The sequence below is a fragment of the Micropterus salmoides genome, unplaced genomic scaffold (assembly GCF_014851395.1).
Source record: "Micropterus salmoides isolate LMB-PRFRI ecotype aquatic unplaced genomic scaffold, ASM1485139v1 Ms_hic_scaffold_1, whole genome shotgun sequence".
Taxonomy (NCBI): Eukaryota; Metazoa; Chordata; class Actinopteri; order Centrarchiformes; family Centrarchidae; genus Micropterus; species Micropterus salmoides.
Window position 1 is genome coordinate 10,089,902 of NW_024040040.1, and position 14,846 is coordinate 10,104,747.

General features: G+C 39.9%; 2 protein-coding genes across 4 annotated transcripts in view; one reads left to right on the forward strand and one right to left on the reverse strand.

Annotated features, from left to right (window-relative positions):
- The window catches only part of LOC119901941 (R3H domain-containing protein 1-like), a 45,828-nt gene extending 45,240 nt beyond the window's left edge, over nt 1–588 (reverse strand). The window contains 1 exon segment of the mRNA XM_038717741.1: nt 456–588. The gene's annotated coding sequence lies outside the window, so the exon portion shown is untranslated.
- Nucleotides 450–14,846, forward strand: part of zranb3 (zinc finger, RAN-binding domain containing 3) — a 93,681-nt gene continuing 79,284 nt past the window's right edge. The window contains exons 1-5 of one of the 3 annotated variants that reach the window (XM_038717752.1): nt 458–579; nt 1,319–1,387; nt 2,438–2,629; nt 11,557–11,575; nt 11,845–12,023. In XM_038717752.1, coding sequence (XP_038573680.1) covers nt 2,484–2,629; nt 11,557–11,575; nt 11,845–12,023 — 344 coding nt within the window. In that variant the 5' untranslated portion in view covers nt 458–579; nt 1,319–1,387; nt 2,438–2,483. Of the gene's footprint in view, nt 580–1,318; nt 1,388–2,167; nt 2,326–2,437; nt 2,630–11,556; nt 11,576–11,844; nt 12,024–14,846 lie in introns of those variants that run through there. The other 2 variants (XM_038717759.1, XM_038717765.1) reach the window with 2 other exon arrangements.

A 14,846-nucleotide genomic window follows, 5' to 3' on the forward strand; every position in this document is an offset into this window, starting at 1 on the left:
TATTGAAAAGGCTAACAGTTAACCTTAGTACACACTGTTCGTTGCCGCATATTAACGTTACTGTGAGAGAAAGAGTCGAACCAGGCCTAAAAGTTATTGAATTACGCTGTATTTTTACAGCACTAATGATTTGGTTTTTCGGACGGACGCCGAAATTAAGAATGACTGCTTACACTTTAGACACGGTGTTTGTTTGCCAGGTGTGTACTTCTGCCTTAAAGCACGTTAGGAGCAACATTTTGCGTTGGATCGTGTCGGGGCTAAGCTAACGATCACCTGGCACACTGGTGGCTTGCTAACGCTTGAAAACGACCAAACACCGGGCTCGCCGCGCTGTCACGCACTAGCAGCGGAGATGTTTACTGCTAACTAGCCAACAAATCCGGTTACATTTTTTTTGTTCTCACACCGGTAACTGTTGGACAGGATACTGCAGATATCTAATGTTGCCTTACCGCTTCGGTTTAGAGTCGCTGCACAGCCGGAGTCTCTACCGCGGGTGAAGTAGCTAGCGTTAGTGGCGGAGAGAAGGAGACACGGCGGAGTCCAGCAGGCTGGGAGAGTGCGTCAGCTCCACACGTAGGGTGTTGAAAATATGTCACGTCTTGTCGTTGCTCGATTTTTTTTTTTCTTGCGTTATGGCAGCACGTTTGCACGCAGTTTGTTTGATGCATTTATCGTCTGTCTCACATATCTTTTACCACCGATGTAAAGTCTTTAAACTCTTAGATGAATTGTGATTGAATTACAGTAAAGTGACAGGAAGCTGGTCTGAATGCTCTGATAACTGCGTGCTATGGGACGCCTGGTGATATAAACAGTGTTAACCTTGGATTTTCCGCGAAGCTTTTCAATGTTTCAATTCAGTCTGCAGTTTTGAAAATACATTTGATTCCTGCCCTTTCCTCCCAGTGTCTCACCGGGGTAGGCAAACCACGCAACAAAAACAATGTGGGTTTCTGCTTTCGCTTTGCCAACACAGCAATTTTACATAATATTAGGTGCCCGAGTGCTGACCTTTTTTTATATAGTCTATGGTGCTGACCCTGACCCTGTGGGTCACGAAATCATATCAACGCTACTTGTGTCCAGGTCAGGTCTGCAGAGGAGTAAAGCTCATTAAAAGTACAATATTTATGTTTGCTTGCTAGTTTTTCCACAATAAGGTGGCTAGGCACAGAGAGTCCGACTCAACACGCGTGTGTCTCCGGTGTCAATAATTATAATAATACAAGCTAATTAGCTTACGAAAGTGAATATGCATTTCCAGTTTATGGTTTTAATAATAATACCACGAATGGTGCTTTTATTTCTGTAGGCAAGTCTCTCAACTTCCGGTTTAGGCTGCTAGCTCTAGCCGATGCTCTACACATGCTTACTTTTTCAGGTAGTAGCACCCGTTTATTAACTCAATTAAACTAAATTTGTCCTTAGTATTTTTAGTTGTTGTCGGCCCTTAACCTGCCAACTTGTTTTTTAGGTGCTTTAATATATCGCTGATGAAGCTAACGTTATATCTCTGCAAGTCATGAAGGTGGTTTTGGTGAAAAATGAACATTCAAGTGACATTTTTGGTTGTTGTTATTACAAAATAACGTTACGTCTCAAGCAGCACTTAGTCTTAGTGACTGCTTAAGAGAAGATGCATCACGCATGTGACTGAGGTTTCGATATTGTCCCGGTACAAAAATACATCAGAATCAGAAGTGTATACTAATGTTAACATTACATACCAACAACATTACATAATGTTAAACTTTTGATTTTTAACAGTAACTGTAGGCGCAGCTTGCTCTCTGACTTCTATCTGGATTACACTATTGTTACTGTTTTAGACACAACAATAATTTTGTGGGGTTGTAAGTAGTCCCATACAACTAATTACATGTGAAGCAAAACGCCTACTTCCTCTTATAACACCTCTAACTCCTAACCTCTAACATGCACGTCCTGTGCTCTTCTTCTTCTATCCCCTACAATTATCTTCTATTGATTGCACTTTTTGTTAACTCTTACTTCCGTCCCTAGGTATTTACCCCATTGATGGGATATGTACTATGAGCTCTTACTAGTATTTATTGCTGCTCTTACTAGTATGTATTGTCAGTTGTAGATCTGTATTTGATGCTCTGTTTATGCTTATATGTTGTTCCTCAAATGTAAGTCGCTTTGGATAACAGCATCTGCCAAATGTGTAAATGTAAATGTGTGCCAGGTGAGGCAACACAAAAAAAGATGCCGTTGCTGTAATTGGGAGGGCAACTTCTACCATCTCACCTGAAATTCTGACTTTCTCTATTCTGCGTTATCCGGCTTCCAATAATGGTAGTCCTGTCACTGCTAGTAGGCAGCTTCTCCCCATTATTATAAAATACACTTAGATGTATTTATGTATGTAGATCAATTTAATGGTTTTTTTTTCCCACCCTAAAATAAGAGCCGGCTGACTGAGCAAGGACCGAGAAACTGATGAGGACTTACTAATGGAAATGGATGATAATCGCCTACAGACCTCTGGCTGTGACACAAGATGGTCACAGCAACTGTCAGGCCTTCCTCACAAGCTCCTGCAGCGCCTGATGCCTTTCCAAAGGGAGGGAGTGGAGTTTGCTTTATCTAAGAATGGACGGTAAGCAGTGCTGCTGCTCGGTCAGTTACATCAAAGGCTTTTTGTGTTCTGTGTTGAGAGACATCTTCGAAACAGCATTCCAACATACACTATTTAAAGTCTTCTGCAGTGGGTAAATATTGATTTACTGCTATGAAGATGCTTTCAACTCAAATCTATTGTCTTAGCATTTCATAGAAGGATGGAAGTTGCTTCTTGTTTCTTAGAATCTTCACACATTGGTCACCACCAATTACAGTTAGAGGCAAGGTGTTTAGGAAATGTAAACTTAAACTTTAGCTGAACGCCAGCCACTTTGTTCACAAGACACAATAACAGGATAGTGGTATGCTAAAATGAAAATGCTAGAATGTAGCTTTAAAGTTGTAAGATGTGAAGACCCATAAAGTCAGTAAACTGACACACTTACACAGCGATCTACCTAAAGTTGGCTAACATTAGCTAAAGTTATCCACCACAAGCCACTGGTCATACCAGACCAAGTTAGGGTGTAGCAGCCAAACTCCTGAGTGTGTTGAATTAAGCAGTGCTATGTTTTATTGTGTATAAGTTCAACATATTGTTTGTAAGAGGAAGAATATGTTGTTTCTTCTTTCAAAAGTTGCATAGTGTCACTTTAAAGATATCTTGTGGTGTTTCAGATCACTTTTAGCCAAATGGAGCAATGTTTTTAAGAGTGGATCCCTGTTTTACATACCAGGACGCGCATGTATGCATGCATTTTGGGTGCTGTGACATAGAGTCCTGCTGATGGTTGGTAGTCGCAGCATGCCAAGAAATGTAGCAATGCACCAACAAAGGCAAACAAGACTGCTAACAAACAAACATGGATGTAAACAATGTAGGTTTCAAAATCTTCCAACATTCGCCTCTACAATTGTTGTGTTCACAATGCGTTTTGGTGAGAAACAATGAGTGTAAACATAACTTATCACAGGGTACCTTTTTAGCTATCCATAAATCCTGCAAGGCATCATTAATCAGCAACTCAAAATGCACATATTTACTAACCCATGCAGTCTGTGATTCTGTACTAAATAATATAAAAGTTCTGTTGTCACTGATATGTATAATTTTTCCTGATGAAGATGTTCAACTTGTTTCCAGACTTGACAGTAAAACCTAATTTGCGCAGATGAGCAGATCTCTTGTACAACACATTTCCCTCTCTGTTGCTACATCAGTGAGTCCAATAGGATGGCATGCCTATGTAGATAATTTGCCTAATGGAGCTTTAAAATAGGCAGTCCCAAACCTCAAATTTCCAGCCAAGCTGCAATATGTTATGATGGCTCAAGAAGCAAGTAAAAAGGCTAGAGTGTTTGTGAATATACGAGGTCAGCAAGAGTCCAGGGTGTATCTTTGAAAACAATTACCAGTCTGTGGGAAGTTTCTCAGTTGCCCTCAAGTCTATCCGTGTTTGGCTGTGTTGAGCATTAGCAGCAGGAACGGGCCAGGACTTCCCTCCTCCCCGACCAGTCAATGCACACCGGGGTTCTCGGGAAGGTCAGCACAGGGGGAGCCAATCTGAGCGCCGCAGCTGTGATGCGGAGCGGCCATATTGATTCAGGGATACTGGAAGGCACTGCTTTGTTACACGGGTGGGTCAGTAGTCAATTGGCTCTCGCTGCACGGTGTGGACAGTTACCTCAGTCAATTGGCATCAGTGTGACAGTAAGAGCAGCGCGGGCAGTTCTTCTCTCCGGAGACGAGCAGAAGTGGCATTCGTGAATGCGCTGATTGTCATACATGTCGAGTTGAAGCTGTATCTTCCATAGAAACCTGGTTTGTTTTTTTCTCTTCCTGAAGAATGTCATTAAGCCCTGCCTTTAATAAGCGGGTCAAGTCTTCACTCCAAGCAAGGCTTTTGAACCCGGCCATGTAGAATGTCTCAATAGATTTTAGAGGCAAGCCTCACATTCAGATAAAAATAGCAGAAGAATTGGTGGCTTCGTACGCTTTCTGTTTTAAACTGAATGTGACATTATAGTTAATGGCTAAATAGGTTCTTGTCAGTTTATGATAACAGTGGCAGACTTACCACTGGAAATTTGTAGTATTTTTTTTAAACAATAGATCTTTGATAGACAACCATCGATTTTTATCTGCTGAAACTGTCGCTGTCAGATTTGTTTAACTATGCTAGCTAGCTCATTTAGCTAATGATGCATAAACTCTAAAAGCAACTAGGACCAGCTTCCACATAGTGTAACAGGATGTGTTCTTTGTTCTTAAAAGTAACGCTCAGTTACTACACGGTAAATAGCTAGTTAGCCAGACATGCTAACATGTTACTAACATAGTAGTGTCATGCATTAGCATTAAAATATGAGGCCATTTTAAACAACCATCTTCTCCACTTCTTTCATCCACAAGTGTGTGCATTCACACACGGACAGTAGAGATGATTACAAGCTAAAAATTATACTTTTATTGACCATAATCTCGATGCCTCTGTGAATTTGAGGCACCCTGCTGTTCTTTAATTGTTCATTCAATATCCTTGAAAAGGGCCTCGAATTAAAGCAGCAGTTTCTTTATTTTTATTTTTTTAACTGATACTCAACAGAGACTCATTGCAGAAGAGACAGAAATAACAATATTTCTAAGTACAAGAGCCTGAATAGACCAGAATGCACTGCAGCTGCAGACTTATCTATAACATTTCTGAGAAATGTAGGATATCACTACCTGAAGTGGAACCAGACGAGGTGGGCTGTCAGACAAAAAAATAAATGGCAGCCCTTCATTATAAAATAGCTCCTGAAATGCAATGAACATCACAGATTGATGTTGGCTATCTATCAGTGTGGGAGGATCCGTGGGCGGAATTTTCCTTTAAATCTCATAGTCGTCTTTTCACATCCAGAGCATCAAGAGCACCGAACCAAAACATCAAATGTTGTTGCAATTCAAATACTTATGGAGCCTGCTGTGTCGGTCTGTGTAGGAGGGTGAGTGAATTTTATGGAGTTACATGAAGGATAATGTGGGAAAGTTGTGGTGATGTTTGACAATAAAAACCCTTGAGATGTGGTTGATTGTATTGTTTGGAAAGCAGATATTTGTGTGCTGATATCTGTATATGATCAGCTATTCTAAAGCAGACATTTACCCAGGGTACATCTGTAAAATGCAGTACTCTGAGTGGGCCTACCCAGATATTGGGAAAAAAACATCAATTTGTACCTCCATTAAGACCTCTGTATGTCTACCCTGCTCTGATTTGTCCAAAATATTATTGTAAGTGACTGCCTGTGCTTTTATCGAATAAGGCCTGTGCTGCTGATGCAAGAGAAGATCAATAAGCAGACTGTGTTGTCTCTCCTTGTGATGGTCAAATTACTGAGAGAAGTCCTTTCCAGAGATGGAGTGTCTGCACTCATACAAGTTGATGTACTGTTTATGCCAAATGTTTACTGGCCCATATTGTTCATAAAATAGAGACTCTCCATGGAGTGGATACATAAAATAATTAGGGCTATTCAGCTACATACTAGGGGTTACAGTACTGGGAGTTTAATTTAACGTATTTCCCTGTTGAAAGTCCATTCATGTAAGGTAAATTAAGCTTGGTGGACATTAGCTCAATATTAAAGCCCCTGCAAATGTGGTTTAAAATCTTGAGGATTTCTCTAAAACCTTAAATACTCATGATTGAATAAGCAACAATCAAACTTGTGTATTTATTAAAAGTTTGACACTAAAAAACTCAGCTAATCGATCAATTTAAGGTTGCACTTCCATAAAGTTTGGGGACTTATTTAAAAAAAGAATGGCCACAATTGGGCAGCAGACATCAAGATATCCTGACTTTTAGTCTTTAGTATGGGTTAACGTCCAAAAACACTGAATCCCACATTTCCCACAATGCAACATGATTGTTTATTTTAAAAGACCCTCCTTGACACGAATTTGCCAATGTCTTTTAAACTGAATTCTCCTGGTTTGTAATGCAGGCTTTCTGTATAATAAATGTGTAATCAAGTCCAAGCTGATGATCGTTAGGTAATAGTTGCCCATCTTTATTCTTGCTTCAGCAAAAAACACCCTGACCCCTAGTTTGACAACAATAATGTTTATTGTCATGGGGCAGTGCATGGGTTGGCTGTGTACTAGGGATGAACGCTATGCAAAAAAACAAAATTATAGTGCAATTATCATTACAAATATTGTGATTGCAATATGAGCCCTGATTTTAGTGGGAATTTTCACTGAAAAAATATAAAAATGATGATGATGATATGATTTATGCTGGTGCCTGTGCCAAACAAGCATCTTCCCTTACGTCTGGAGACTATGATTTGTGGGCCGGGGCATCACAATAGCACCACAATGATTCATTTATAATGGTATGTTCTGACACATTTTACCTTAAACAAAAGATTGCAGCTCCTGCTATTTGGATATTGCACTTGGCCATATTGTGATTTTGATTAATTTGATTAATTGATCTATTATACAGCATGGAAAATGTAATTTTACTCACCATCAGTAATCCATAGCCTTAATAGCCGACCTTCCATTATTTAGAAAGTATCCATGCAGGATGGAAAGAAGAGGTTTTTACAGAAACAAAGTAAAGAGCCCAGACATGATAAATAAACTTTGTAGCCTGCTGGGTCAGTTTGTGTTTAAGAGAGAAGAATTATGCTGGTGGGAAACACTTTTAACAAGTATTTTAAATTAATTTATCATTTTAAGAATCTTTAGACTAAATGTATCATTAAAATAATGCATCTTTGAGTACATCTTACTGTAATAGGTACAGGAGGGCGAGGATTATGATTAAACATAGCACAAGAAAGTATCAAGGATCATCTAAAGCCATAATAGAAGAGAATAGTCACATAACACAACATATTCATGTGCCCTCTGTGAGTACCCTGACAGGTTTAATCAAGACCAACTGTACACATAGGATATATCTTTAAACACTTAAGGCAAGACTATGTCACTTTTAAAAGAAGAAATTAAATAATAAGCAATAATACACATCATTGCTCAGCTCAGTTTTTAGCATGTCACATATAAACATTTCAATAAATACATTTACGTTTTCTTCTTGCTTACTAAATAACATATTAATCTTGCTAAAACATAGTGTGGCAGGAGCACAAGTAAAGCAAGATTTTGATTAAGTCACCAAACTGACTCAATAATGTCTGTTGCACAACAATATTTAGCTGACGTTTGCTAACATTAGCCACAATATGCTATTGGTCAGCTCAGACCAAGGAAGACTGCAGATGCAAAACACCTGAGTGTACTGAAATGAGCATTGGTGTGTTATGTCGCTTAGGAATTCACCTTGTCATTTGTACGAGGAACATTGGGTTATTTCTTCCCTCAAAAGTTAAATAGTCTCACTGCACCGCACCTGAAAGTCACGTGCTGGAAACAACTGGCACTTATTTGCTGTTGCCTTCAGACTCAGCTGTGGCATAACTGCATATTTAAAAAGTCGTGTTTTGTTGTTGTTATTATTTATGTTTGGATATGGTTAAAAACAAAATATAAAAATGTGAAACATTATTGAAAATAGACAGTAAAAAAGTGAAAATAAAGCACTGGTGGAACCACTGGTCTACGTTTTGGAAAGGGGTAGATTAAACAAAACAACGCTCAACAAAATCAAAAGGGGAGGCTGGGTGTGTGTAACTATTGTTCAAATCTGCAAGTATTAAAATATTTTTGTTGTTTTTCTATTTTAAGCACCACTGAAAAATAGAATTAAAAGATCTCTGATAGATTTGGTTTACAGAAGGGTGTGTTTATTAAGGGGGCTTGTAAGTGAAACACTAGTGTGTGCATTGGCCCCTATAGCTAGGGATTAAACTTTAACTTTTAAAGTCATGCACACTATTGAAACCTCCATCTCCTACAAGTAGAAAAAAGGCAAAACCTTTTCCACCAAAGGCTTCTTTTCAGGTTCATTCAAAGTATGCAGCAAAACTGCACCCTGAACCCATAACTGTGTGTAAGATTGTTGTGGGTCCGAGCATGGCGTACTGGAGCACCCTTCGAGTCAGCCTTTTGTGCAGCATCCAACATCTGAGTGTGTTTTCCACTGACCACGGCGCACTACAGGTCCAGTCCTCAGAAGAGAACCTTTACAAGGCTGGAAGATTGGGGTTAGACAATGGGCCACACAACACATCACCGTGCAGAGGTCAAACCCATCAAATCATCGTAGCCGGCTCGGGAGGGAGGGGAGCACATTTCCTGACACTTTGGGGCTTGTGGGTTTCAGAGATAACATTAGAAAGATGGGGCGACGGAGACCGTGCCGTTGTCAGGCAACAGCACTGCAGCATCCTCGCAGTCTCAAACCGTCAAGACGACACTCAGGTTATTTAAAGGAGGATGATTAATGTGTTGAGAAATGGCAAGCACCTGCCCCAGCCGTACTCCCTCCCAAGTGTGTGGGTGTGTGTGTGGGTGGGTGCTTGCGCAAATGTGTGTGTGTGTGTGTGTATACACGTTTACGTTCACGTTATGTGTTTCTATTTGTGTGTGTGCTCTTATATATCAGGTAATTTTTGCTTTTTTGCATATCTTTTCTTTTGTCTGCATTTTTCACATACATACCGACCGGCCTCTGTGTGCGTGTGTGTGTGCGCATTGCGCTGACTGGGCCGGTGTGCTGGCAATTAGAAAAACCACCAGTGGCAAGGTGCACATTAATCATGTTCCTCAGCTGAAAGAGAGAAATGGGGTGGATATGGGGGGGAGGGAGGGAGGCGGAGAAAGAATAATGAGAGACACTGTCTGAGGTATTCAGAGCTGCTCTGTTGCACTGTTTGCTCTGACATGATGTTGGAAGCATTTATGAAAAAGCAAGGTCATGACAATAGGCCCAGATCCACTGGGCAGAGAGAACCAGAGGTTGATCTATCTGCACTGTTTCCGTGGGGATAACTTCAGCTAAGAAATGTGTCGCGCTTTCATTGTTCCTTTCATAATGTACAGTGTAAAGGGGGAACTACTTGTGTAGTTGCTAAAACATATATTAGAGGTGAGCTGTTACTTTGATCTGAGTTTAAGGTCCAATTTCTGGCTAATCTTACGCTCTTAAAAATGTGAATTGAATCAGGATTAACAAAGATAGATTTACACAAATAGTCTGTGAAGATATCCTCAGCCTTGTTAATCATTGTATAAAATCACATCAAAAAAGAGGTGAACCAGTCCTGAAAATTTAAAACCAGAGAGGAAAACATTGATTTTCAGTCTCGTGTTAAGTTACACTTTAATGATTCGCCTGTCAACACAACACACATGGGGGCTCACTGAACATAAACACAAAACCTCTGATCGATCATGTCCATTGACAATTCCACAAGTGTCCTTAACAATTTCGACCAAAAAATGAAAGGCTGCGTGCTCTTCTTCTGGAAGAACGGAGAGCGAGGAGGAAAACAATGAAAAATATGGAGCTGCAGATGGCTGTTAGATGTTGTTATTGGTTTGTTTTGGTGCAAAGTTCAGTTTTATCCGTATCAGTCAAGACTGTAGTAGCTACAGCATGTAAAATACTACTCCAATGATCTTAAAACAAGCTTACTGCATTTTATAACACATCTTTTGACAGCAGCCATTTGAGAAATCGCACTGTAAAACTGCCAACCAAAATTTCTGACATGCCGATTCTAAAATGACTCTGAGGCGACCAATTTGGGGTAAAACTGGGCTTAATCGGTACAGTGTGTGCCTGGCATTAAATAAAATCATCTGTGCCCATGAACAGTTTTTTCTTTTTTCATTTGATTTATTTATGGATCAACAAAAAATACCAATCAGAGCGATAACGTGTTCAATTGGCATACATGTGTTGAGTCTGAAAGCCAAAAGTACAGACTAAAGCAGAAAATAACACAACATCTACCTGATGAATTTGTTGTTTAAGTAAAACATCTTTAATAACCAGACACCTTACTACATAAATAAGTTGATATTTAATGGAAGGCTGGCTACATTATTTACTTAATCAATTATCTGCCAATACAATTAAATATGCTTCACTCCTTCCTAATGGGCCCAAATGAGTATTTAGGTTAAATATCACATTATACATAATATTTATTATTCTTGGTTTTACATCATATTGTCAATTTTATATTTATGATTCTTGACCTCCAGTACTTGCTTTATCTTTATTTCTGTTTTCTACTTAGTGTTTTTATTGCTATACACCAAAATACCAAAGCAAATTCCTTTCTTGTTTAAACCTACTTGGCAACAAAGCTGATTCTGATTCCGGGTTAAACCTCAATAACTCATACCGTGACTTTTGTTTGACAACTCTGCCTATGACGTACTGTGCATGAACAGACATAATTAAAAACAAAGAGAATAAGATTTAACTTCTTCATTAAAATGGGGTTAGGGTTAAAAAAACAAAAAACAAGTATCATTACTTCAGGAATAAAACTCTGCATCACCTAGTGTGGTATTTCCTTTGGCCTGGATTTGGAGGTCTCTCCGAAGATACTCAGTGGCATCAGACAGAAATATTCAATAGGAACAACAACAGCTTAAATAGTGAATGGCAACAAAGCACCCATGCACCCCTAAATTACAAGTGACAGATTTGTAATATCTCCAAGAGTAGCTGATTCGGAAGTGACTTTGTGTGTTTATTTCCTGTGGCAAGAGAGGCTTGAGAAGTCGGGTTGTGACAGGTGTTGCTGATATTGAACCCTCGGACAAGGGAAGCTGAATAAATGCCTCTCTAGTGAATGCTGCTGTGGTGCCCTTGAGCACAGCCCTCGTGCTGCAGAGGCTGTTCTCTTTATATGTAAGCTAAAACCTCTCGTCTTTTTATAGCAGCCAGGTTTTATTGCCTGCTGGTCAGCCTTACAAACCAATTTCCTCGTCTCAAAACTCATCTGATAAAGTTTTCTCTGTTTTCTTTTCTTTTACAGATGTATGATCGCTGATGAGGTAAGCACACACAACACTGGCTCAGGAAATCTATTTCCCCCCCCCAAAAAAATGTACCCGGGACCTCGCTGCATGCCTTCCAAATTAATTTGTCAGCCCTGTGCAGCTCTCCCACGTGCCTAATCAGTTTTGACACGAGAATCATTCTGAGACCTTATTACTCTTGGGCCTCACATCAGCTCGGCCGTCATATGCAATTTACCGCAGAGTCGATGCGCGATTGACTTGTTTTTCTCCCCCTTCGCCGTGTGTTGATTTGGTCGGTCCAGATGGGTCTTGGGAAGACGGTGCAGGCCATTGCGGTGGCGTACGCCTTCCGGCAAGAGTGGCCCCTCCTTGTGGTGGTGCCTTCGTCCCTGAAATATCCCTGGATCGAGGAGCTGGAGAGGTGGATCCCCGAGCTGCAGCCCGGAGACATCAACCTGGTGGAGAATAAGAGCCACACCATGTAGGTCATCCCCCCACTCCCCCTCCATCCCTCCAAAACACCTCAGCCAAGATATGATGTTATAATGTGACATCAGCTTCTTAGTTTCTTATATCACTGCAACTAAATCTAGGTTTTGACTTTTTCGACTTCCTTAAATCTGACCGTTTTTTGGCCACGGGAGAGGGTAAACACAATAAACATTATTACCTTTTAAGTACATATGACAAACTTGTTAGCAAACAGTTGCTTGTTCACACATTCAACAGATATGGATCAACAGTAGCGTTCATTTGGAGTCGTGCTTCTGACTACCTGACAAAGTCCAATATTGCCTCTCCTTTTAGCTTTGGTTTTGGTCTCCACCAACTCCTGAGGGAAATATCTGACTCTTTAGGTGCGAAATGCTCTATGCACTATGTTCACCCAGCTAGTTTGCAAACGTTCATTATCAAAACATCTCATCTCAATATATTTTGATCACGGGACTCAAATAGACAATAAATATGTTATCAATTGTGGATTATACTCAGTCTAACTTTCAGGGAAATACTTTTGAGTACTACTCTATTATGGTATTTATGGTAAAAAATAACTAGCACATTTATTACTACTTTTGGTTAAACATCACATGGTCAGCAATCTAACCAATAATTAACGTATAGACACTTAAAGAAAAGGAAAACATCTTAATTTTAGGAGGAAAGGTTTAGTTATTTGATTCCTAACTGTTGGCGTTATTAATCATTTAACCATTTGGTCTGTATAATGTTAAATACCCATCACACTTCCCTAAGGTGATATCTTCAGCTTATTAGCTTATTTTGTCCAAAACCCAAATATATATATATAATTTATTATCATACATGACTGAGAACCAGCAAATATTTACATACGAAAAGCTGGAACTAGTGAATTTCTGGCATTTTTGTTTAAAAATGAACTTGTTTGTTTTTAATTAATTCAAAATGTTCCATGTTACCTAGCAGATAGGGACACATTTCACACATTCAACAGTCTGTACAGAAGTGTAAGGTGAGAAGTGTATCTCGAGAGCTCATAAATACAGTATATTCTAGATATCTTTGTATAGGTTTATGTTCATCGCATGTAGGATTATGTGAGTGAAAGGTCGCGGCCATTAAAACAAGCTGTATGACAATGTCTGAAGTCTCTTGTTACGACTCCATCTCTCCAGCCCTCTGCTTCTTCACATGCAAATGGAACTAATTTACCTAAAGTGATGTAATAAAAAAAACACACTTGGTCACATAGTGTGAAAGTGATGCAGTGTGATAGACAGAGAAGTCGTGGCTGAAATTTAATCTCAGACTGTCCCTCTGTGTCAGGAGCCAGCATGGGCCGATGTTTGACAGCGCTGACAGACAAATCATGTCAAGGCAAGGCAACGTCTGCAATATTGAACAAGAGCAGAAATGTTTCAATGCAGAAAGTGGAAAACTGCTGTCGTCGTGGAGAAGTGTGCCTCATTTTTACAGCTGTTTAAATTGATCCGGGTTTGCAGTGTGTCTCTGCACTGTGGTCTACTGTCGCGAATAAGCCTTGAAAACAGCTACTTTTTATTATCATCTCAACTTTCCCCTAGTTCTCTTAGTTTTTATTTTTGAATGAAACAAACTTTCCATATCTGTGACTTGGAGGGGAAAAAAACCCCTCTCCACCTTACATCACAGATGAGGCGCAAAGAGGTTGTGAAAGCCTTCTGGGGAAAACGTGTCCTTGAACTGGATGTGTTAATGACTGAACTGGGAGGCAAGAAAAAAATTATGCAGCACCTCCTCTCAGTATTTTGGCTCACTGGTTCTTTTGTAGAACATGAATGGCACCTTAGGTTTATTTCAGCTTGCAAATGTGTGTGTGTGTGTGTGTGTGTGTGTGTGGCGAAGGCAAAGAATTAGAGCCTGCCAGATGCTGGAAATGTTTTTGATTTCTCAGAGATTCTTATTGAGTTTCAGGCAGCCGAATGTCGACGCTGTGTTTGTTTGTTTTTTCTCTGTGACTGTGCCTGTGTATCTGTGTGTTTGAGTCAGGGCTGCGCATAAAATTGCAATACAGCCCAGGAATGGATTTCTTAAGTGCTAGAGAAAAGGATATGTATGAAAAAAAAGCTGCAGCCCCATTTTATGCCTGGCTGTTCACACACCCTTTTTAAATAGTCTGGTTTACTTTACCTTGAGGGCTCAGTCGCCATGTCAATAAACACTACAACATTTGAACAGATGTTGAGTTTGTATTTAGTTTTAGCTGTTGACACACATTGGTCAATGTTAAAGGTGGCTACTATAACTACAGTAGCAGTTTACAGGATAAGGCTGCTATTGTATATTTTTTGTATCTCATAGGCAACAAGAATTGATCCCGCTAACAAGTATTATCTGTGTGTACAAAACCTGAGATATCTTAAGCCAAGTTCACAATACAAGATTTTAAGCCAGATTTGCCGAGCTCGCCGACCGTCAACTGTGATTGAGCAATCGATCGACGCTCGGCAATCGTTATGTGTGAACTACTCAACGACGCATCAAAACGGCTCACCAACGCCAGACAGACATCTAAATATCTGGAGGAGTCGGCCGACTCAACATCCACATCCATCCAATGAGAGCAGGCAGCTACTTTTTCATTACAATACATTTTTTACTCACCTCCAGCTCTCTCTCTGTAGCCCAGACAATCCCCGCTGCTCGCATGTGCTAATCCATTCTTTCACACCTATACTTTGTCTTTAAAATTTCTATCTTTATAATAATAAACAACTCCTGTTTAACACGTGGTTTCGCGTCATTTACTGTGTCACTTTTCACACGTGTTTTCTTGACAAAA